This window comes from Asterias rubens, chromosome 19 (genome assembly GCF_902459465.1).
Source record: "Asterias rubens chromosome 19, eAstRub1.3, whole genome shotgun sequence".
In the NCBI taxonomy this organism is placed as follows: Eukaryota; Metazoa; Echinodermata; class Asteroidea; order Forcipulatida; family Asteriidae; genus Asterias; species Asterias rubens.
Window position 1 is genome coordinate 12,142,773 of NC_047080.1, and position 19,306 is coordinate 12,162,078.

Below are 19,306 nucleotides of genomic sequence, written 5' to 3' on the forward strand. Positions count from 1 at the left end.
GCATCCCATATCCAACTCCATATCCTATGGATATGGGATGCAGAAGCGCTATATTTTTCCGTTTTCCACTCGCGCTTGTGTGATAACTTATAATATTCATAGAAACCCTTTTTACCCCCTTCTGAACTAGTTGTACCTAACTTTTAACAAGTGGATTGTTTCTATCTCCTTATCTGGCTCAATTATCGTTTGATTTATGAAAAAGGAATTTATATATTTATTTATTTTTAAAACCATACAGGTCTGGTATCACAAGTTGAACCTACCGGTCCTGAGGATGAAATCTTTGAGCTTGGTCATTCCCGTAGCTCAAGTTACAACAGCCAGCATTCACGAGCTAGCGGCTACAGCAGTACTCATTCCCGATCCTCTAGCGCCACCGAGCACTTCTCAAGCGCGCAGAGCTTGACGGATCTACCAGAGCAGGAAGAACCCAAAGAGTCATGGAAGGGAACCAATGAAAGACGTAGGGTAAGGAGTAAAGCCCGGAGCACAACTTCCTGCAAATGCGAAACGAATTTTGTCGTCACAAGCTTGCAACGAACAGTTAAAAACAGTTGAAATGTGCTCAACTTCTGCGAAACAGCTCTGTGATGTCAAATTTTGTATCGCATTCGCATTCAAGTATGAACCAGGTTTTAGGAAGAGGCAGTCACTAGGAAGGAGTTTTCTCTTTGGGGAGGCTAATGATTTGTTCCTCTACTGAGGTAGGCTGTTTGGGCAGATATTGAAGAATTTGGTTAGGGTGAGGGTGAAAGTGCAGGTCGTGGTGGTGGTGGGGTGAATGGGGAGGTTCCCCATTGGATTTTGATTAATGTAAAGTATGCGGTGCTTTTTAACATCATTTTTGAATGGAAAACTTTGCATTATTATTTTGTGTGTTACCCTATAACACTGATGTGTGATAAGAAATGTATGATGTACACATTTATCAGCAGTATGTTCCTGTGACTGAGCATAGGGACCTCAGCGCACAGGGACCTCAGGAAATATAATCAAGTAAAAACAAAATACTTGACAAAATAAATTGACATCATCTGAGATGAGTCTATTTATGTGAATAATAAAGTCATCCCTAATTGAGACTATAACATTTATATTATCAACAAATTTACCAAATGTTTTTAATTATTTTTAAACTAAAGCTGTCTTTTTTAATTAAGATTTATTAAGCGATGTCATCTATTGTTAAACCCCTGTATCAGCTGGGGGTAGCTGGCACGATGAATAATAAATAGAAACTAATATTAAAGTTGTGTGGCCCGATTTTAGCTGAACCAATTTTGACGGTGGGATTTGAAACGTTGCATGATGCATGATTGGAGTATAATAAGGTGATATTAAGGTGATATTTGTGAATATCTCATTTTGATTACTGTTGGTTCTGAAAAGAATTGGTGGTTGCAGTCAATCAGTATGCTCTGAATCGTCTTCAGTCTCTGACCGATGATCAAAGCATACTGATCGAAACGTTGAGTTGTCAACCACCAACTCTTCTCAGAAATAACACTACTTTCAAGAGTACATGTACACATGGTGTGCAACAACCCTCACCTTGTTATATTGACAGAAAATGCTGTTTCAAAACAAAACAGAATTTCTAGCTCTAATTCTGTAAGACCCTTTGAGCGATAGTGACTAGAAAGTACCTTAATTTTTTAATATTTTTTTAATATAATTTTTCGTAGTATTATTATTATTATTTTTTTTATAAACTTATTTTTATATTTCTGTAGAAACATGCAGAGGAGTCCCAACAGCAGAGAAGAGTTGACGACACAAGGGTTGATGCAGATGAAATCATTGATGACATCATCAGTAAACAAGATTTCCAGGCAGATGAGAGTGCTGGAGGTAAGTAGATAATTATGGATTTACAAAATCTGGTGCTAATCTTGTGAACTGCAGAGGTCTCAGTTCACCAGATTAGCACTAGATTTTTGTGGTATGAGTCAACAATGATTGGTGTCAAAAATATTATCGTCCTGATACATCTCTTCTTTTTGTCTTCTTTCCCTTCAGATGAGGGTCTTCAATTATTCATTGCTAAGGACGGCTCGATGGCACTTGGGAGTAATCAACTAAAAAACAGGTGAGAATAAACTTTGCCCGTTAGTTATATGCTGTTATTATATATCGCTTTATCACAACCGGTGGATGCCTCAAAGCGTTCGTTATTTTTATGGCAGGTATGCAGAGCTATGTTAGTATGTTGAGATTCTTTTATATATCAACTTGTGCAGCCCTACAGCTTAGAACTTTTATTTATGGAAATTTCTGTTCTTTTTCTACCACAGAATGTCAGCTGGTGTCTTTGAACAAGTTGTGGTCGACCAGAGGTAGTCCTTCCCCCCCTTTTAGGTCAAAGGTCAACCATGTTATGAAGTCAAATACCCTGTGAAAGATCAGATCACAAGAGGGAGCCCTTCAGCTGCACATCTTGGTGGACTCCTTTGTTTGAGGTATTTCCTGTACATTTTGCAGTTTTATAAAGGTATCAGTTTGTGCATACCAATGGTAGTCCCATGGTATCGTCCATTGGTCGCAAGGAGCATTTCTTCTTTTCATCTTGGAAGGGATGGGCGAGATCTTGTTGCAAAAGTAATGAATCTCCACGAGCGCTTCACTTGTACTCTGCAGCATCTAAATTAAATGGAGCCTGACAACAGCAAAATAGGCAACCCAGCGAGTCATCAAGAAATGTCCTCTGGTACAGGGGTGTTATTGTTCGCCGCAGGAGTTAAGAGCTTCAAACATTTCTTGTATCCAGCAGAACCAATCTGAGAAACGGAGAGGAGATTAGAAACAAATTGTATTTGGAAAAATGGTAGGTATTTTTTCATCAAATAGCTAATTGCCTTTTTCAGAGGATACCGTTCCTTTCTAGCGCCCTCACATGGTGATTTGTTGTAAAGACGAGATGTATATTTGGCTAAAAGGACTAACTTTTTTTCACCTGTACAGTAAAAAGTTGTAAAAATTCATTGATAAAAGGTAAATTAAGAAAAGGCAGTAAACAGTTCTCTGTGTTAATGTGCAAATGATTCTTAATGAGCAATTTTGGACTTTAATGTTGGACTTTATCTTTTAGTATTGGTTTCTGTACATTGACATTTGTTGTGCTGCGGCCATCTTGGATTTTTGTCCCATTCAAACCAGTGTATCCAAATGGAGGCTGGGAGAAAAGAAAAGACTGGTGCCATTTGTAAAAATATGATGTCAATCAGGGTCTGGAATTATAGTTGTATTAAGAAACTTGACAAGGGTGGTTGCAGCACAACGAATTGTCCGTTAAGTTGAAATTGGAAGTGGCCAGAATTTATACATTTTTGAGTACTCTATTCGTCTAAACAGCTCAAATTATTTTGTTTTCTAGTCATATTCTACAACAGTTCAACTGTATTTTTGCTGCAAACATAAGCATTTCAAAAAAGAAATTGAAAATAAAAAAACCCACATTCTGGTGTGATTTTTCATGACCTGTATGACTTTTCAACAGACAAAAAAATCATTGTAAATAGTTGTATAATTCTAGCTATTTAAAATATCAGCAATTTTCAGCCAAAGCTAAAAGTAGACTACAGAGCGGCCATATTGGTATTTAGTTCCTTGTCACATTTTTTGAAACCGTGACTATGGACCCGACTTGGGTTCTGTCTGTAATTTTTCAAATGTTTGCTTTGGTACAGGGCTTCAGATAAGAAGACAAAGCCTTAAAGGCACTGGACACATTTGGTAATTACCTTAAAATAATTGTTAGCCTAAAAACTAACTTGGTAACAGTTAATGGAGAGAGCTGTTGATAGTATACAACATTGTGAGAAACAGCTCCCTCTGAAGTAACATAGTTTTTGAGAAAGAGGTAATTTCTCACTCGAATATTAAAAGACTTTTGGCCTGAAGCTTTTTGAGGCATCAGAAAGCACACAAATTTGTTTTGTTTTTCGTTATTCTCATGCAGCTTTAATAACAAAATTTTCACAGCTATGCTAAGTTGGGATTCACCAACTGAGAATACCGGTCTTTGACAATTACCAAAGATGTACAGTGCCTTAAGCGATAACTGAAGCCAATTAGTCATGGTTTTGTAAGCCTTGGAGGAATATAGACTGGTCCCTGTTTTGGTGTTGTGAATCAGTATTGTGATTGTAGTTGAGCAAAAGGAAATCTGACCAAGATGAAGGTAGTTGTTTGTCCGTCTTTGACTACGGCTAATTTGATTTTGGCTCCGGTAGCAATGTTGAGTTTTAGGCAGAAGAATGACTTTAATAAGCGTTTCCCAATGCCAGTGTATTTCTATGTACAAAAACTATACCCCAAAACACCGAACCTCCACTGGCTGTTTTTTTTCAATTCGTGGGTTTATTTTGCTTACTTAAAAGTACTTTTCTTCCCGTAACCATAACAAGTTTTGTTGATTTAGGTCTTAAAGCATTGCCGAACTCTCTCCCAATCACTGTGTGAATGAAACATGTATTCTTGAGAATTTTCCACTGCATACTCTTCGTTTGTTACTTTTTGGAAGGGATTCAGTCAAAAGGTGTTCAATTCTTTTACAGTTTGTCCACATAAATCTTGGACCAGTGTAAAATACCTTTAGCTGGGCTCATTTTGATAAAGCTGGTAAGCAGAAAACAGTGCTTTTGCTAAGCAGGTTGATAACAGGGCCCCGTTTGTAACAATGGCTCTATCCAAGAAGCCCTTTCTATTAAAAGTAGCCAAAGTTTATGGAGGTTTCACTGTCTGATTCGTATCAGCATTTGAAATGAAGAAAATGGGGAATCCTATGAATTTATGAGAAAATTATGATGCAACATTTAAAAACCTTCCATATAATCAGTGTTGTATCTTGCCTGCCGGGAATGCCATGGAATGTACAAGGTCACTCTTATTGGAAACAAGGGGGACATAGTCAGTACTTGCTGTTGCAGTATTTGCTGCGCTAAGTAATGTTTTTGTGCTTATGAGTTTTGCGAAGTTGAGCGCTGAGCAAAAAGGGTATTCGAAGTTGCTGTATAATGAAAAGATATGCATCAAAATTTATTTCCTAGACAATATCATCTCGATATTGTTTGTTTTAGATAAGCATCATACTCGATGCTTTTTAAGCAAGTTCTGTGATGTGGTGCATGAATTCACTTGCTATCTTACTTAAGTGGGATTCGAACCCACAGCCCAAATACATGTAGCAGATGTCTCACCACTAGACTACTGAGCATTGACAAATAGTCCTCTTGTGAACTCTAGTGCCGTTCAATTTAATCAGTTTTTCTGATGCCGCAGTATTCATTGAGTTCTAAAATCTGTGTCTGCCTGCTAAATAGGGATTGTAATTCTTACAGCTTATGTGCAATTTGTTAACATTTATCAGCATTCTGATCGACAGGCTGTGTATAACCTTGTAATTACGCTTGTAGAATTGTTCATTATTTGTTCTTTTAAAACAGTCGTATTGTCAAGTTTGTTGCGCCTTAGTTGATTTATATCATCAACAATCTTCTATCATTGCTGGACATTAGACTTATTTTAATTGTAATTGATTTAGGCCATGTCCGAAACTGCAACTTCGGCTACAGCTACGGCTAGATCGCACGCATCAGCCCTTTCTTCAACACTGGCAGGTGCGCTGATTTAGCCGTAGCTGTAGCCAAAATCACTGTTTTGGACAAGGCCTTAGTAATGATGGCGTGAATTGCAATTATGTATGAGGTTCTTAAAACCATGACAACCATTTTTAAGTGAAGGAAGATCCAGTTAGTGTTTTTAATAATCAAATTTTTGATAACTGTTTGATTTCTGATAAATGCATTGTATAAGTTGAAACAGTATTCATAATATGTTCTGCTTTTTTTTTGAGAAGGAACTTTTTTGTGTGTAGTTTACTGTAAGAAAACTAAATAAATGAATCAAACGATTCATTTGTTACAATATAATTGATGACTAATCAATTTAACTTCCCATTAAAATCTTGCTTTGTATATTCTGGCCTGTTTTTTCATTTACCAATTATCAAATCAATTCACCAGATACACTGCCATAGTACGATTCATATTAATCCTTTTTTTCTAGCTCGAATATGTCAAGTGATTGTTTTACTAGTTGATCAGAATCTTCATTGATCGATTGATTAATCATTAATCAATCGATCAATAAATCAGTCCATTATTCAGAGAATCATGATTTATGAAAATCCTTATTGAATTCATGAAAAGTCAATAATGTATTGATTAATTGCAAATCACGATTTTACATGTTAGATTTTAAAGTAAGTACCCAGTGTTCCCCATTCCAAAAACAAAAATATCAATTTGTTTTTAATTGTGCCTGTTTGCAGTGTAGTGTTTTGTGGAGGTTTTGTTATTTTGTTATTTCTATTTTTTTAATACACTGCACATGGAATTTGATTTGTAAACCAGCACACGATTATTTTTTGTTAAGAGTTGAGGGTTCGTTTGTTTTTCCAAAAAAGATGCAAATTGAAAAATGACAATTCCTATCAGAAAGTTAAGTACTTTATTACACCAAAAGATGGTTGACATTTTTGCCATGTTAAAATTAATTTTGAAATTGAATAGCCCTTCACTCCCATATAATTTGAACTGGATTGATTAAACAAAACATTTTGTTATTTGTTATGCCACCAGTTATGAGTCGGTGAATGATTTCACTTGTATAGCAGATAGCAGAACGAAATGCTCCACAAAATGTGTTAGTTGCTAGCCAAAAATCATTGATTGCTACTCCAATATTAGTATTCTGTGTGCGCTAAATCTGTTCAGTTGAAATTTGTGAATGAAATCGCTCTCTGCGAGTTGTGTTTCAACTATCCTGACCTTTTTAGAGATTGTTTATTTGATAAGCAAGTGTAAGCAACGAAGTAGGCAAATGTCGTGTATTTAATTCTGATGATTTCTGTAAACTTGTGCTTGTGATGCAAGATGTAAAAGACGACCATTTCTGGTTATTAATCTGTGTGTTATAACCTGGAGATGTGAAACGCTATGTTACAGTTAACCAGTTTCCAATGGGAAAACAATGTATCATTTGAATACAGTTGTGTATTTGCGTCTCACAAGTAGGCCTATATATGGGTATGTGTTAAGCCTGCAAATGCGAATGCAAAGCAAATTTTGACGTTCCATGGGTGTTTTCACAGCTATTGTTGCACAAGAGTTGAACACAGTTAAAGTGTTGTGAACTATTCATTGTGAATTTGTTGTGTCAAAATTTGTATTGCATTAGCAATCGCAGGAAGTATGAACCAGGATTTAAATTGAGACATTAACTTACAAATCCAGGTTGATTTCAAGGTTTACTAAGCAAAAGACTGCATTGCTTTGGACAGATTAGAACATGTGAGTTTGTTTCTTCCACTCGTTAAAGCATTGTTATTGAAAATCTAAGGTTGCCAAGAATATTCGACCAGATGAAGGACTGGCAGAGTTTTACAGTGGTTAGTTTTAAAGAAATGTTTTTGCCCAACTGTTGCATAACATGTAATTCTTATAATCCATTAAATGTTTAAGGCCTGGAATAACACGCAGGCCATGGCGTCCGTTGCCCCTGGTCTTGGCCTTGGTGCCCCTTCAAATGTTTCTCATTGAATTTCCAATGGAATTGCCCTATTCAACATGTTTAAAGATTAAAATCCAGGTCCGTTGTTATTGTATGATTAAAGGGGCTTTGTCGTCATGATCAAAGCATGCATGTTGCTGTACATAGACTTATGAACTAACACCTAGTTACTAAACGCATTTACCTTCCCTCTTACATATCTATTGTGAGTGCGCGCATGTGTTGTTTGACGTGAGTTCATATTTCGGTGTACAGCCACACGGCCGTTTGATCATGATGACACAGCCGCTTTAAGTGACTTTAGTTTGACAAATTCTTGACTTAGGAAATGTTGGTTACTTATGGCTGATGTAGTAGCAAAAATTATTTTTTGTTGTAAAAGATACTTTAATTTTTGTCCATCAGCTCCTTCCATTTATTAATGTTATACTTTGTTTTTACCTAAGTTTATAAGATTAACTTGGATATGCTTGTGAATAGCTTCCTATTATTGTACAACCTTGTAATATCATATTTTCTAATTATTTATCAATATGGTTGTACAAATTTCTGTGAATGTACATGATAACAGGATCAAACTTTGATTATGAATAATTTGTATAATGATAACAACTGTCTTTTGTTTATAACAACTTTGATAAAATTGTTTTACTTACCCTTGTGTATTTATAACATTTTAGGGTAAAATTTGATACCCACAAAAGGCTATAATTATAGCCAAGATAGCCTTGTTGCATCTTATCAACTTTGCCTGTGATAGCCTTGTGACTTTTGTCGTCAAAATGTGAAAAGTTCACAAGGCTATAGCCATATGACTTTAACGTCAAAATTTGATATAGCCTTATGACTTTTTCGTCCAAATGTGAAAAGTTCACAAGGCTATAGCCTTATGATTTTTTTGTCAAAATTTGAAAAGTTCACAAGGCTATAGGCCTTATGATTTTTTCGTCAAAATGTGAAAAGTTCACAAGGCTATAGCCTTATGATTTTTTTCGTCAAAATGTGAAAAGTTCACAAGGCTATAGCCTTATGACTTTTTCGTCAAAATGTGAAAAGTTTACAAGGCCATAGCCTTATGACTTTTTCGTCAAAATGTGAAAAGTTCACAAGGCTATAGCCTTATGACTCTTTCGTCAAAATGTGAAAAGTTCACAAGGCTATAGCCTTATGACTTTTTCGTCAAAATGTGAAAAGTTCACAAGGCTATAGCCTTATGATTTTTTCGTCAAAATGTGAAAAGTTCACAAGGCTATAGCCTTATGATTTTTTGTCAAAATGTGAAAAGTTCACAAGGCTATAGCCTTATGATTTTTTCGTCAAAATGTGAAAAGTTCACAAGGCTATAGCCTTATGATTTTTTCGTCAAAATGTGAAAAGTTCACAAGGCTATAGCCTTATGATTTTTTTGTCAAAATGTGAAAAGTTCACAAGGCTATAGCCTTATGATTTTTTTCGTCAAAATTTGAAAAGTTCACAAGGCTATAGCCTTGTGATTTTTTCGTCAAAATGTGAAAAGTTCACAAGGCTATAAGCCTTATGACTCTTTCTTCAAAATGTGAAAAGTTCACAAGGCTATAGCCTTATGATTTTTTTGTCAAAATTTGAAAAGTTCACAAGGCTATAGCCTTATGATTTTTTTGTCAAAATGTGAAAAGTTCACAAGGCTATAGCCTTATGATTTTTTCGTCAAAATGTGAAAAGTTCACAAGGCTATAGCCTTATGATTTTTTTGTCAAAATTTGAAAAGTTCACAAGGCTATAGCCTTATGATTTTTTTTGTCAAAATGTGAAAAGTTCACAAGGCTATAGCCTTGTGATTTTTTCGTCAAAATGTGAAAAGTTCACAAGGCTATAGCCTTATGACTCTTTCGTCAAAATGTGAAAAGTTCACAAGGCTATAGCCTTATGACTTTTTCGTCAAAATGTGAAAAGTTCACAAGGCTATAGCCTTATGATTTTTTCGTCAAAATGTGAAAAGTTCACAAGGCTATAGCCTTATGACTTTTTCGTCAAAATGTGAAAAGTTCACAAGGCTATAGCCTTATGACTTTTTCGTCAAAATGTGAAAAGTTTACAAGGCCTTATGATTTTTTCGTCAAAATGTGAAAAGTTCACAAGGCTTATGCCTTATGATTTTTTCGTCAAAATGTGAAAAGTTCACAAGGCTATAGCCTTATGACTCTTTCGTCAAAATGTGAAAAGTTCACAAGGCTATAGCCTTATGACTTTTTCGTCAAAATGTCAAAAGTTCACAAGGCTATAGCCTTATGATTTTTTCGTCAAAATGTGAAAAGTTCACAAGGCTATAGCCTTATGATTTTTTCGTCAAAATGTGAAAAGTTCACAAGGCTATAGCCTTATGACTCTTTCGTCAAATGTGAAAAGTTCACAAGGCTATAGCCTTATGACTTTTTCGTCAAAATGTGAAAAGTTCACAAGGCTATAGCCTTATGATTTTTTCGTCAAAATGTGAAAAGTTCACAAGGCTATAGCCTTATGACTTTTTCGTCAAAATGTGAAAAGTTCACAAGGCTATAGCCTTATGATTTTTTCGTCAAAATGTGAAAAGTTCACAAGGCTATAGCCTTATGATTTTTTCGTCAAAATGTGAAAAGTTCACAAGGCTATAGCCTTATGATTTTTTTTTTCAAAATGTGAAAAGTTCACAAGGCTATAGCCTTATGATTTTTTCGTCAAAATGTGAAAAGTTCACAAGGCTATAGCCTTATGATTTTTTTGTCAAAATGTGAAAAGTTCACAAGGCTATAGCCTTATGATTTTTTTGTCAAAATTTGAAAAGTTCACAAGGCTATAGCCTTATGATTTTTTTGTCAAAATGTGAAAAGTTCACAAGGCTATAGCCTTATGATTTTTTTGTCAAAATTTGAAAAGTTCACAAGGCTATAGCCTTATGATTTTTTTTGTCAAAATGTGAAAAGTTCACAAGGCTATAGCCTTGTGATTTTTTCGTCAAAATGTGAAAAGTTCACAAGGCTATAGCCTTATGACTCTTTCGTCAAAATGTGAAAAGTTCACAAGGCTATAGCCTTATGACTTTTTCGTCAAAATGTGAAAAGTTCACAAGGCTATAGCCTTATGATTTTTTCGTCAAAATGTGAAAAGTTCACAAGGCTATAGCCTTATGATTTTTTTGTCAAAATTTGAAAAGTTCACAAGGCTATAGCCTTATGATTTTTTTTGTCAAAATGTGAAAAGTTCACAAGGCTATAGCCTTGTGATTTTTTCGTCAAAATGTGAAAAGTTCACAAGGCTATATATAGCCTTATGATTTTTTCGTCAAAATTTGAAAAGTTCACAAGGCTATAGCCTTATGACTTTTTCGTCAAAATTTGAAAAGTTCACAAGGCTATAGCCTTATGATTTTTTCGTCAAAATTTGAAAAGTTCACAAGGCTATAGCCTTATGACTTTTTCGTCAAAATGTGAAAAGTTCACAAGGCTATAGCCTTATGATTTTTTCGTCAAAATGTGAAAAGTTCACAAGGCTATAGCCTTATGACTCTTTCGTCAAAATGTGAAAAGTTCACAAGGCTATAGCCTTATGACTTTTTTTTTCAAAATGTGAAAAGTTCACAAGGCTATAGCCTTATGACTTTTCGTCAAAATGTGAAAAGTTCACAAGGCTATAGCCTTATGACTTTTTCGTCAAAATGTGAAAAGTTCACAAGGCTATAGCCTTATGATTTTTTTGTCAAAATTTGAAAAGTTCACAAGGCTATAGCCTTATGATTTTTTTGTCAAAATTTGAAAAGTTCACAAGGCTATAGCCTTATGATTTTTTCGTCAAAGTGTGAAAAGTTCACAAGGCTATAACCTTATGATTTTTTCGTCAAAATGTGAAAAGTTCACAAGGCTATAGCCTTATGACTTTTTCGTCAAAATGTGAAAAGTTCACAAGGCTATAGCCTTATGACTTTTTCGTCAAAATGTGAAAAGTTTACAAGGCCTTATGATTTTTTCGTCAAAATGTGAAAAGTTCACAAGGCTATAGCCTTATGATTTTTTCGTCAAAATGTGAAAAGTTCACAAGGCTATAGCCTTATGACTCTTTCGTCAAAATGTGAAAAGTTCACAAGGCTATAGCCTTATGACTTTTTCGTCAAAATGTGAAAAGTTCACAAGGCTTATAGCCTTATGATTTTTTCGTCAAAATGTGAAAAGTTCACAAGGCTATAGCCTTATGATTTTTTCGTCAAAATGTGAAAAGTTCACAAGGCTATAGCCTTATGACTTTTTCGTCAAAATGTGAAAAGTTCACAAGGCTATAGCCTTATGATTTTTTCGTCAAAATGTGAAAAGTTCACAAGGCTATAGCCTTATGATTTTTTTGTCAAAATGTGAAAAGTTCACAAGGCTATAGCCTTATGATTTTTTTGTCAAAATGTGAAAAGTTCACAAGGCTATAGCCTTATGATTTTTTCGTCAAAATTTGAAAAGTTCACAAGGCTATAGCCTTATGATTTTTTCGTCAAAATGTGAAAAGTTCACAAGGCTATAGCCTTATGATTTTTTCGTCAAAATTTGAAAAGTTCACAAGGCTATAGCCTTATGACTTTTTCGTCAAAATTTGAAAAGTTCACAAGGCTATATAGCCTTATGATTTTTTCGTCAAAATTTGAAAAGTTCACAAGGCTATAGCCTTATGACTTTTTCGTCAAAATGTGAAAAGTTCACAAGGCTATAGCCTTATGATTTTTTCGTCAAAATGTGAAAAGTTCACAAGGCTATAGCCTTATGACTCTTTCGTCAAAATGTGAAAAGTTCACAAGGCTATAGCCTTATGACTTTTTCGTCAAAATGTGAAAAGTTCACAAGGCTATAGCCTTATGATTTTTTCGTCAAAATGTGAAAAGTTCACAAGGCTATAGCCTTATGATTTTTTTGTCAAAATTTGAAAAGTTCACAAGGCTATAGCCTTATGACTCTTTCGTCAAAATGTGAAAAGTTCACAAGGCTATAGCCTTATGATTTTTTTGTCAAAATGTGAAAAGTTCACAAGGCTATAGCCTTATGATTTTTTTGTCAAAATTTGAAAAGTTCACAAGGCTATAGCCTTATGATTTTTTCGTCAAAATTTGAAAAGTTCACAAGGCTATAGCCTTATGACTTTTTCGTCAAAATTTGAAAAGTTCACAAGGCTATAGCCTTATGACTTTTTCGTCAAAATGTGAAAAGTTCACAAGGCTATAGCCTTATGATTTTTTCGTCAAAATGTGAAAAGTTCACAAGGCTATAGCCTTATGATTTTTTTGTCAAAATTTGAAAAGTTCACAAGGCTATAGCCTTATGATTTTTTTCGTCAAAATTTGAAAAGTTCACAAGGCTATAGCCTTGTGATTTTTTCGTCAAAATGTGAAAAGTTCACAAGGCTATAGCCTTATGACTCTTTCTTCAAATGTGAAAAGTTCACAAGGCTATAGCCTTATGATTTTTTTGTCAAAATTTGAAAAGTTCACAAGGCTATAGCCTTATGATTTTTTTGTCAAAATGTGAAAAGTTCACAAGGCTATAGCCTTATGATTTTTTCGTCAAAATGTGAAAAGTTCACAAGGCTTATAGCCTTGTGATTTTTTCGTCAAAATGTGAAAAGTTCACAAGGCTATAGCCTTATGATTTTTTCGTCAAAATGTGAAAAGTTCACAAGGCTATAGCCTTATGACTCTTTCGTCAAAATGTGAAAAGTTCACAAGGCTATAGCCTTATGATTTTTTTGTCAAAATGTGAAAAGTTCACAAGGCTATAGCCTTATGACTCTTTCGTCAAAATGTGAAAAGTTCACAAGGCTATAGCCTTATGACTTTTTTCGTCAAAATGTGAAAAGTTCACAAGGCTATTATAGCCTATGACTTTTTCGTGACTTTTCGTTGAAATTCATGGCTATAGCTTTGGTCAAGTTGTATAAAGAGGCACCAGTAGAGACTACTGCATCGTTTTACAGCACATAGTGTCATCTTAAAAATGTTTTTTTCTTTCTGAAAACACCAAAATGAAAATAAAAGTTTGAACAAATTAATAGTTCATCAACTATACTATTTAGGGGGCAAAACTTCTACATCAAAGTTATTGTGGTAATTGTGGATAACAGAACATAATCTGCTTGACCTGAATTTGAGGTGAGGTGAGTTTTATCAAAATGTGACTCAACCTTGTAATAAAACATGACAAATATCTATTAAGTACAACATCGCAAGAATTTTATGGGCATCAGATTGTGTCTGATAACCATCCTGGTAGACTTAGTTTAACATTTAACAATCGGGGCCACCACATGCAGGTGCCAGGATACCTGCCCACACGCTTTCCAGGATTTACAGGTCCACCCCAAGGTTAACCCTGGGGCAGTCCTCTACATGTACAGACAGCAACACGATCCCATAGTCTTTACAGTCACAAAGACTAGCGACTACATGTACTTCCCTTGGCCAACCAACTGTGATAACACAGACAACATTCTCCAGAGAGGAAGCCTGATGCACCTTTAAGATCAATCACCCAATGTCTCGCGCCGGAAGTAGGACCCCACATACCACGTGCAAGTTTCCAGGTCCCTTTAATTAGGGTTCGAATCTTGGTCGTGACACTTGTGTCCCTGAGTAAGAAACCTAACTATAACTGCTTTTCTCCACCTAGGGGTAAATGGGTACCTGTGAGGGCAGAGATGGTTCTTGTGATTGATTTAGCCGAGTAGCCCATATAATTGTCACACAGGCTGTATACTCCCCATAGAGTTGAGATTGTTCAAGGAATGATTTAAGGGCCAGTGACCAGGGGTAATAATGTCGGAAACGCTTTTTAAGCCCTCGGGTGTGAAAAGCATTATATATAAAAATTGGTTATTATTATTATTATCAATTAATTACTCAGAATTTGCCGTGTTGTACCACATTGGATTCCGAATTGAACCAATCGAATCTTACCACCCCCAAGGCTCTAAGATTTCTTATTTCAAAGCGCAAAAACCCCGCAAATGTCGTTTGCAATGGTGTACCTATTTCAAACCATACACTTTTCTTGTCCTTTGTTTTCGTTGAGACTATGTAAAAGTTTAGCGAGTCATTTGTATTTTAGAACTACAGACTTTGTTCTGTAATCAGTTAAGGAGAGGCACTTGAGTGGAATATTTTGAGCTAACAAGCATGTTTCAATTATTAGGACAAGGTAAAACCATTGTGAGTTAACAATTTGTGGTGTTTTTTCTTACTTTCATTTATGCTCATTTGGAAAAACTCAAAGGGGGGGGGCAATTAGTCGACGAAAGGTGATTTGTTGTTTTTTTTATAGCTGAAGGTGATCCATGTTTTTTACTTTTTCAGTCAAGTTTAAAAGGAAGGTACATGTTTGGTAATTGTCAAACACCAGTCTTCTCCCAACATAAGCATAAAATAACAAACCTGTGGAAATTTTAGCTAAGCTGGTCATCGAAGTTGCGAGAAAATGATGAGAGAAAAAACACCCTTGTCCGACGAATTTGTGTGCTTTCAGATAGGAATAAAAGACTTCTGGCTAGAAGTCTTTTATTATTATAGTGAGAAATTACCTCTTTCTCAAAATCTATGCTACTTCAGAGGGAGCAGTTTCTCACAAGGTTTTTACTATCAACAGCTCTCCAATGCTCGTTACCAAGTCAGTTTTTAAGTTAAATATTTGTTTTGAGTTATAAAGCAACTAGTGTCTTTGAGTGGACTGGTGGACATTACCTTCTGCAGTGACAATAAATAAATCGTTCAAGCACAAAAATTTGTGTAATCTTACAATGGTTAAATTATTTCTCACTAATTATGATTACATAACTTTAAAAAGAAAATACATACATGGGGACTGCAGTTCCAATATCTCAGGCAAGTCTTGGTCATCTACTTGTTGAAGGGTAGATCTCTTGGAGATGAAAGGCTCTCTGCAAAACAATCAAACAAACTGCAAAATTGGCAACGGCTTTGTCTAAACTTAATAAAAAAAAAATAAAAAAAATACATTGAAATTGTAAACAGTATTGTTCAAAGAAGTCATGCACATCAGAAATATTTGAATTGTTACATTGAAAACAAGAAGGATGTGTTGATGACAAACACAATGCCCTGCTCAGATTAATCTCATTTTAATTGCTTGGACAACATTTTGGTTGTCTTGGCCATATCAACATTTATGACATTTTGACCCAGGGCCCTGCAGGGGGTCTAAACACAATAGGCTTCTTGGATATTTTGAGTTGATAAGACCATCCTTCTTGAATTTTCACTGCTACGATATTTCATAGTTTTAGTCATAAGGACCTTGACATGTTGACCTAGGGGTTCTAAACAATAGGCTTTTGGGGTATCTCAAGACCAATCCACAATCTAAGTTTGGAATCAAAGCTAAGCAGGTTAATGTATTTATTTCCTCAAAACATCAAAAAATGGAGAAGACAAAAAGATTTATAAAAATTACTTCAAATATACAGAATAAGGGACATAAACAGTAACATTTAAGCTGTGATAAGGGGGTCCAGGGGTTATACACCTGAAATTTAAACCTGAAAAAGGACAATACTTAAATACTTAAAAAAAAAAAATACTTAATTCATAATAATAATAAAAAGGCTAGATAACCCCTGGTGTTTCTTTTCTTCAACTTATGGCGGATTTTTTAATTCCCCAAATCTCCCTAAATACAGCTTTTTGATTGGGTCAAGTTATTTAAAAAGGGATCAGAAGAGCCTACTGCATCATTTAAGAGCAACAAAAAATTCACCAAATTTTGTAAAAAAATAAATGATGGACTTGCCACTTGTGTTTTTTCCAAATTTTTGCCTATTTTTCAAATCTTAGTATCTCCCTTATTAACATAGCTTATTTTATGGATAAGGTTTATATACAAAAAGGCACCAGAAGAGCCAACTGTATCATTCAAGAGCGTAAATCACAACTTAAAAATTTACAAAATATTGATAAAAATGCTGGATTTACCCCTTGTGGTTTTTTATCATTATTTTTGCCTATTTACCAATTATCTCATCTAAAATTTATTTAGTCAAGTTTTATAACAAGGTATCACAAGAACCACTGCATCATTTTAGAGCATAAAATCACAACTTAAAACTAACAATTTGAAGGGGAAAAAATGATTGAATGTAGCTTATTTATTGGGAAAAAATGATTGAATGTAGCTTATTTATTGGGAAAAAATGATTGAATGTAGCTTATTTATTGGGTACAAGGTGTTAGACATGGCAACTTCTTCAATTTAGAGCATAAAATCGCAACGCAAAAATTGTTTTATAAAAATGCTGGACTATACTCCTTGAGTTTTTTCAGTTTTTGGCCTACTTTTGTCAAATATCAATATTACCCCAAATATAATAGTTCCATTTTTTGGGTATATTTTCAAATACATTACCATTATGTACTTTGTTAGGTCAAGTTATTTAAAAGGGAACAATTATGAGCATTAAAATCGCTTTAAAAATGGATCAATCTTGATAAAAATTGTTGGACTTACCCCTTGTTTTTCGTGTGTTTTTTTTTTGCCTATTTTTCAAATTCAATTATTGAACAAAGAAATTAGATTAAAATACTGGTCTTACTCTCTTGATTGATTCTATAGTTGACCCAAACTTGCCACTTGTGAATTTTTCATTTTTGTAAACAAATCACTATTAAATTGCTAGACTTACCCGCTAAGCATTTTATAAGTTTGACCCGAATTTAATAACAAAACTGGAAGTTATCTCTTGTGAATTTTCAATGTTGGAAATAATTTATAAACTGCTCACAAAAAGTAAGGAAACTTGTTTTAATCAAGTTTATATTTTTTGTTTATTATTACTCTCTTTGTTTATGTTATAATCAATGCAAAGCTGAAGTGTTCTTCTTTAAAGACAGTGGACACTATTGGTAATTGTCAAAGACTAGCCTTTACAGTTGGTGTATCTCAACATTATGCATAAAATAACAAGCCTGTGAAAATTTGAGCTAAAACGGTTATCGAACTGGCGAGATAATAATGAAAGAAAAAACACCATTGTCTCACGAAGCTGTATGCCAATAGATGGTTGATTTCGAGACCTCAACGTCTAAATCTGAGGTCTCGAAATCAAATTCGTGGAAAATTACTTCTTTCTCGAAAACTACTCCACTTCAGAGGGAGCCGTTTCTCACACTGTCAACACTATCAACCTCTCCCCATTACTCCTCACCAAGAAAGGTTTTATGCTAACAATATTATTTTGAGTAATTACCAATAGTGTCCACTGTCCACTGCCTTTAATATGATACCTTATTTGCAGTTATTTCATGTTGCTTAATTTTACTAGCACACCACAACACAATTAACCCTCATCCCTTGAAAAACAAGTTTTGGGGTTATTTGGAACAATACTTAATTAACTTCTTGTCTCAATAAAGTGGATTAAGATGAGTAAGCTGTTCACACAATAACACAAAATTGCTAATTTTGGCACATTTGATTTTGACTTTGTCTCATTCTTATTCATTTGGCCAAGTCAAGCAACATGTCATCATTGAACATTTGGCATAAATTATTATTGTTTTAAAAAGAAGAACACTTCAGCTCTCTATTGATATACACTGTAAATATACAAGAGGGTAATAAAATAACAATAAAAACAGACGTGATACAAAAATGTTTCCTTACTTCTTGTGAGAAGTTTTAAGTTAAAAATGGCTGGACTTGCCCCTGGGGATGAGGCCGTTACTATTATATAATTCTGACAAATGTTTTTAGGCCCTACTTATGATTGCGTGGGCTACTGATGCCTTTATTAACTTGACCCGGGATCTATTAAGCTATACTTGGCAATTAATTATCTGAAATTGGAATATGCATAATGTTTGGTACGTTTTTATGCTGTGAATAAAGCCTCTAACTAAGTCTACAATGATGCAGCAGTAAACAGAGCAAATATTTATTTGAAATTTAGAAAAGGCACAAATGTTCAGCATTTTCAAATTTGTGTAGGTTTTTAAATTGTGATTAAAGCCTCTAACTAAGTCTACATCGATGCAGAAGTACACAGCAAATATTTATTTGGAATTGGAATAGGCACAAATGTTAAGCATTTTTTCATATTTCGGTACATTTTTATGCTGTAATTAAAGCCTCCAAGTCTAAAATGTTGCAGCAGAAGAACATAGCAAATATTTATTTGTTGAAATAGGCAATCAGCATTTCCTTTCAAATTTTGGTACATTTTTATGTTGTGATTATAGCCTCTATCTAAAATGATTCAGAAGGAAACCCTCAACCTATAATAGGAAAAATCTACGCAGTCAGTTAGAGACCAGGTACAGACCGGCAATCGAGTCGGGGACCGGGGTAGAGGGGCTAGGTGAAAGATACTTCTACTAGAAACTATAAGGCCCACAGGGGAGCCGTGTAGTTTCTAGAAGTAGGTGGAAGACAGAGGTCATGCCCGGGCCCATGGCTTTCCAGATTGGTGCCTTGAAACCCCAGCACTTTTGGCCTTAATTACTTGGCTAATTCAAGATGAAGAGCCAGGCCTGTGTCAATTAAATAACAATAATAAGAAGGAGAATATTGTTTGCTGTACTTACATGATGAAGTCGATTTAGTGTAAGCATGGTGTACGACATTTTGAAGACGTCAAGAAATCTTTAGCATAAAAAATGTAGAAGATTTCCAACTCCGCGGGCTGGCCTGTAATGAACTAAAGAGGGCGCTAGACTGCAGTCACCTGACTATTTCTTCCGGAT

The 19,306-nt window shown here is 34.7% G+C and overlaps 1 protein-coding gene and 1 long non-coding RNA gene across 2 annotated transcripts in view; one reads left to right on the top strand and one right to left on the bottom strand.

Annotated features, from left to right (window-relative positions):
- Nucleotides 1-2,386, top strand: part of LOC117303160 (protein FAM102A-like) — a 35,052-nt gene extending 32,666 nt beyond the window's left edge. Inside the window, exons 6-9 of the mRNA XM_033787283.1 lie at nucleotides 242-471; nucleotides 1,737-1,854; nucleotides 2,023-2,092; nucleotides 2,298-2,386. Coding sequence (XP_033643174.1) covers nucleotides 242-471; nucleotides 1,737-1,854; nucleotides 2,023-2,092; nucleotides 2,298-2,343 — 464 coding nt within the window. The 3' untranslated portion in view covers nucleotides 2,344-2,386. The remainder of the gene's footprint in view (nucleotides 1-241; nucleotides 472-1,736; nucleotides 1,855-2,022; nucleotides 2,093-2,297) is intronic.
- A 314-nt stretch (nucleotides 2,387-2,700) lies between these two features.
- Nucleotides 2,701-19,266, bottom strand: LOC117303162. Its single transcript, XR_004520489.1, has 3 exons — nucleotides 19,148-19,266; nucleotides 15,407-15,489; nucleotides 2,701-2,780 (listed from the first exon to the last, which is right to left on the bottom strand). It is a non-coding gene; the product is annotated as an uncharacterized LOC117303162 (long non-coding RNA).
- Nucleotides 19,267-19,306: the final 40 nt, after the last annotated feature.